Genomic DNA, 6,286 nt, shown 5'->3' with positions numbered 1-6,286 from the left:
GATTCTACGCTTTAATTTAGGAGGACGGATTTTATAGGAAAGGTATAAGAGATTATGAAAGGAAAAAGCATCAGCGGTGTGCTGACCAAACTTGGAAACATGTTCGGGAGATGATACAAGGATTAGGTCAAGTAAGGAAGGATTGCAATTCGGAAAAAAATGGGTTGCTTGGAGAGGCAAAATATTTAAATTACAAGCACTGGCAACAGACTTAAGACGGTAAGCTCGGCTATCATTTTTCAACAGACAGGTGTTAAAATCACCCATGATGATCGTGTGATTGAAAGATGGGGTAAGGTTTTCGAGGAGATATTCAAAAGAGGAAAAGTAATCTACAGAAGAGGAAGGGCTATAGAAAACACCTAGAAGGACTTTGGAGTGGGATAAGGTGATTTCAAGAAAAAGGAATTCCGCTTCATTAGAGGAGTTAGAGGAACAAACGATATTAAATGGTATATGAGTACGAAGATATATGGCAACACCACCACCACCTCTACCGGTGCGATCACAGCGAATAAGATGGAAACCAGGAAGGGAGTAAGCGATAGAAGGAAGACAAGGTTTCAGCCAAGACTCCGACACAAATATAGCATGAATATTGTTATCAGTAAATGAGTCTAACATGTCAGAAAAATGGGCAGGAATACTTTGAGCATTAATATGTACTGCATTGAAATTTTTTACTACATCCGAAAATGTAGTATGCAAAGTTTCGTCTAGAGGAATGTTAATGCTATGAAAACTGTCATCACTAGAAGAGGAAGAGGAGAAAACTGATATAGAAATATCATTTATATCATTGTCCATAAAATGTGTGTGATATATAATTAATAAACAAATATATTATTTATATAATAATAAAATCGTATAAAATATATAACGTTAAAACATCTACCCGCCAGTGGTTTGTTAGAATTGGTATACAATAAACAACAAATATTCATAAATAAAGCAAATATTGAAAACACATTATCACAACAGAAAGAAGAAAAAAAAAGGAAAGAAAAAAAAATACATAATTGTTCAGTTAAAATGGAGTACACAGGAATAAATTAAATATAAGTGGGCCCGGATACGTACACCCCGCATGCAGTTATTTGTAGTAATATTAATAGTATATTAAATATCATTCTATATTTTGGCTGTTAAACCCATTCTATAAACTTCTATAAATTAGATAAAAACTAATTATTGCATGTAACGGAATACATAAAAAAAAATAACTACACAAAACAATTAATCAGTACTGGCAATAATACACACTCAAAATCTACCTGCTTATTTCTAATAATTCGATCTGTTATTCTATCTATACCCAGTTTCATTAAATATTCATTACATCTGACAGTTGAAAATACGGAGCTAAATAAATACAAGTAAACTTCTAGCGGCATTTGATGCAACAAATTTGTAAAATATTACAAGTGTTTTGTTGTGTTATAATACAAAAATGTGAATGAAAAGGATTTAATATAAGTATAAAGATACAATGAGAATGAGCCAGATTAGTAGTTAGTGAAAATTGACAGATTTGATGTTACATTGCTTAGCACTTAGTAAATAATAAAAAAAACAACAAGATTATCACTATTAAGCACAGAATAATGTAAAATATGGACATATGAAATTATAGTATAAATAAATAGGGCCAGCCATAAATAAAGTCATGAAATAAATAACCATCTACCAGCAGAGCGAAAATAACCAAACACCCACTTACAAAAAAAAAAAAAACTAAATTAATTAAAATATTAACTTATACAATTCTAAATTCTTTTGGTAACTCGCTTAGTGCGACTCAATCCAGCCTGATCCCGCCTATCCATTGTCTTCGAAGCGGCCGAAACACTTGCTGGCAATTTGACCTCACCAGTACCTGTACCCGGCAATGAATCGATTAGACGATTCAACTCAGTAATTGAATTTAAACGTCGTCTCTTACCGTCTGGTCCATCGACAATCACCGATCCATCACGAGTCCAGCACTTGGATATACCAAAATGCTTCCGAGCCGCCATAAAAGCGACGTGTCTGCCCTTGGTAAGAAATTCAGAGAAAGTGATGCCACTATTCTTGAGCCCAGTTTTTGAGAACCAAACTTTGTCCTTAATTTCAAGATTGCGGAACTTCACCAAAATTGGCCTGGGCTTCTCACCAGACTTACGTCCTATCCTGTGGCTGCGACTGATCGAATCTTCAGTGATGGGTAGATTGAGTCGCTCAGTAATAATTTTTATCACCTCTGAAGATGTGTCTTTGCCGCTATCCTGAACACCATGCACAAGAAGGATTTTGCGACGGCTGCGCATTTCAAGCTGGTCTTGCTGCTTGGCGATAACCTCAACCTGTTGTTGTAGAATCTTCAATGTAGCTAAGATGGAGGACTTGAAATCGCTGAAGTCCGTTGCTAATGAAGCAAGGGTAATCGGTGCAGTACTAGCCTTGTGAAGATCCTCCTGAAATGCCGCCATCTTACTTGAGAAATGTTCCTTCATTTGTTCTAGAGATTCTTGAATTGACTCCATTTCTTTATTAAGGAAAACTAGAGAGGAGATAACGTAACCACTGGCAGATAACAGCAGTAATTAAAGTTGGTACATAAATTTAGATTAAAATAAATAATAAAAACAATTAAAATTTATTTATAAAGTAGGCAACTTATTTATACGTCTGTCTTGTACAACTACCCGCGGGGAAAAAAAAAAAAAAAAAAAAAAAAAAAAAAAAAAAAAAAAATTATTTAAATTGATAAATGGTGTATGATGAACTCCACTACGTTTGTTGTCCCTGACATTTGTTTCGAGTTCATCCGTGAATCTTCGGGATGTGTACGGTACTGTTTCGCAGTATTTCGTTACGTATTAAATTTAAATACAATGATTGATTGATGAATAAATGAATGAATGATAAATGAATAAATGAATAAATAATATTTTTATTTGCTTAATAATGAATAATGTTATTGGTTTAATAAATTGTTATCTTTTTTAATATGTAATAAAAAGTGTTTATAAAGACGTTTCTGCTCAGTTGAATGGTATAATTAACTCTCGACAATCAAAACACGCTAACTGACGTCATTCGCTATTTATTTGTGTAAGTTTCAACAATTAATTTTTGAATGGGTTGTTTGTATAATGTGTAATTGACAAAGGTATATACAATTCTTTTATGTGTATTTTTATACACATTTATGTTATATTCTTCGAAATCGTTTGTCATTTTATTACACAGCAGAAACCTTTCTAATACTCGTAATATAGCCTTTATTCTATTGCAATGAATCTTAATTTCATTTTTTTATGCAACTTACAGTGGCAAACAAGCTGATGGCTCACCTGATGGAAAGTAGTAACCGTCGCCTATAGACATGAGCAGTACCATGGACATAACAGAGTACACTGTTGTACCCATGATACTTTCCATGCGTTGCCATTCCTAAGGACTCAAGTGTTATTCATCTGTACCCTGTAAATTCACTGCCATATCCCACCCTTCAAACCGAAACAAAGCCTTGCAAACACAACTGCTTCACGGTAGAAACACGAATGGGACAGACAGAACAGATATAGTGTGGTTACTTTTTAATACAGTTGCTTTGTATGTTAGATTTAATAGAATTAGTAGAGATATTTTAACTATGTAAGTACAGTAAGTATAAAGTTGTGATAGATTGTAAATTTCATTTTTTTTTATGTAATAATGATGTATATGATTTGTGGTAATGATAGTTATATAAAAATTTTATAGTTTTATTTTGTGTTGTCTGTAAAGGAATTAAATCCATTTTGGCAGATATCCGCCATATTTTTATCAAATATTCGATATGTGATTTTGCGAAAGAAGTGTATCATATATATGAAGTATATTTATCAGATGTTTGGTACCTTTAATAGGGGGAATGGATCGTTAGTAATGCGGGCTACCAGTCCCATTGCTAGCAATATACATGTCAGGTCGACCACCTATCACCCCTCATTGGTGCTCCACCAGCGTATACCGTTAGCGCAGGCGGGGTTACCATTCCATTGATCATGCATTAAAAATCAAAGTACCTTTAATATGAGCTCTGCTTAGTTTAAAACTAGAGGGCGCTACGTAACATATCTAGTAGTATTTATTTACCTTAACAACACAGGAAGACACCCTCGTGTTGTGGGATTTAACGTGACAGCTAGGATAAAAATTGTCAATCCACCCATAGTCCAAATACTTTTTTCCTCGTTTCTCATCCCATGTTTCTTTGGGGAAAATATTTATTTTAACCGGTGGAGTATCCTATAATTACCATATCCTCTTACCGAAACAGTCATATAAATAGACTGCTTAACGTTAAAAAATGACTGGGTACTTATGTACCCTTGCGGACGATTTTTGTGCAAATTTCTATGTTTATATTTACAAGGTGCGTATATATATATATATATATATATATATATATATATATATATATATATATATATATATATATATATATATATATACCTTTATATATATACACCCGTTTTACCATATATATGTTGATTATTGCACTAGCAAAAAAGATATATAGCGGTTTATACAGAATATAGGACAAAAATAATATAGATAGATTTCTTAAGAGTCCTAAGGATTTCGCTTTCACCCTTTACAAAAGTTTTTTATTAAAATTTCCAACAATAAATTACCAAAATTCACAGGGCACACGACTCGCTGGTTGGTGTTCTTACAATGTTCGCTTACCGAATCCAGTTTGGCATTGCTCCAGTGCTATCTAAATACTTACACGTAACTCTTACGTATATCCGTCAGTCTGAACCAATTGTCTAGACAATTAAACTCAAATACACAATAAGTCGTTTAAAAAACAATGCGAAACAGAACGTTCGTCGCATAAATCGCAATAGTAATACAGAAAAATATTTTGTTGAAAGAATTATTACAATGTCCTTATGAATTTGGCTCGATTAATGTACTTTATTATATAAAATCTACAACTACTTTTGTTATTTTAATTTTAGACAATGATATTTTGTATGTTACGCGTTAGGAATGTGTATCGTTACGCCGGTATTTGAGATGATATTTTTATTAGATTTAATTAAAATTCTGCGAGAGAATCATAGTCTGCCAGTGTCTGTTTTTTAGACCAGAATTTATAATCGACGACTCAATTTAGTGTAATTAACAATCTTTATAACTAATCTTTTAATAATATATTAAAAAAATATTGGCTAATACTATATACTAAAATTAATCGAAATGAAAGGGAAAGAGCGTGAAATATTTACTTGGGTAAAAAAAATATGTATCCTAAAACGTGCTTGGACGAAATAGCAGTCGGAGATTGATGACTAATATGGATGTTTGTAACATGTCTGGTAGTAATAATGGTGACCAATCTTCGAGTGTTGGCAGTAATACACATACTAATAGTAGCGGTATTAAACAAAATAATTCTAATGATATAACCAAAAAAATAAAGAAAAGTCTAATGTTATTGTCAAGCCATTCTAGACAAGAACTCAAGAATATGGCCTGGGCGAGAGCCAATTATAAAAAGATATATGAGTTAGTTGGTCCGACGAGTGGAAACTGTTAAATTATAAAAAAATATAATATGTATATAACTAGAAATGTTACACAGCGCCACCTAGCCGCCACCAAACTAAGCAGACATTAGACTATGGATACTAGTTTTGTAAATACATACATGCTCGTAAAAACCAGAAACGTATGATAAACGGTTAGACTAATACAAACATACATACATACATACATATAAATACAAAAGATTATATTGTCCAGGGTTTAAACCCGCAATATTTGGAGGATGAAAGATGAGACAATGTTTTATATGGTTTTACACCGTCCACAAAAGTACTTAGCGGACAGAGGTATAAAGAAAGTCTTGTGCAAATAGCGAGAGAAGAGTATTCAACCGCTTTGACTTAATAAAAAGACGGAAATTAATGAGGGAAACCACGAACGGCCTTGTATATCCCCTGACATCCACAGTGTTGCCATAAACAAGCGAATTAGCGCTTTAAAAGGCGAGTAAAGCCGGACTATTTGGGTGGGACATTGTAATGGCGGAAATGAGTATCCCCGTGCGATTCCGACATCTGTACTATTTAATATGATTAATTACTAGGCTTTCAGAAATAGACGCTGGTGGAATTATGGCATTAGAGGTCTATTTATGTATTGTTAAGGGCGTTTATTATGTGTATGTCATTAAGGCGTGGTATTTTGAGAATTGCGTGATATATTATGTCCAACAGAATATATCCTTACAAATATTATG

The 6,286-nt window shown here is 33.2% G+C and overlaps 2 protein-coding genes across 8 annotated transcripts in view; both read right to left on the bottom strand.

The window, feature by feature from the left end:
- The window catches only part of LOC113511162 (KH domain-containing, RNA-binding, signal transduction-associated protein 2), a 301,526-nt gene that overhangs the window by 166,224 nt on the left and 129,016 nt on the right, over positions 1 to 6,286 (bottom strand). The gene's annotated exons all lie outside the window — the stretch shown is intronic.
- Positions 1,436 to 2,525, bottom strand: LOC128201906 (uncharacterized). Its single transcript, XM_052900285.1, has one exon. It carries the CDS (start codon positions 2,523 to 2,525, stop codon positions 1,767 to 1,769), a length of 759 nt encoding a protein of 252 aa, XP_052756245.1. The 3' UTR covers positions 1,436 to 1,766.

This window comes from Galleria mellonella, unplaced genomic scaffold, assembly GCF_026898425.1.
Source record: "Galleria mellonella isolate WM207_F2 unplaced genomic scaffold, CSIRO_AGI_GalMel_v1 utg643, whole genome shotgun sequence".
Lineage (NCBI taxonomy): Eukaryota > Metazoa > Arthropoda > Insecta > Lepidoptera > Pyralidae > Galleria > Galleria mellonella.
The sequence above is the reverse complement of the archived record's forward strand: the minus strand, read 5'-3'. Positions and strand labels throughout refer to the sequence as shown.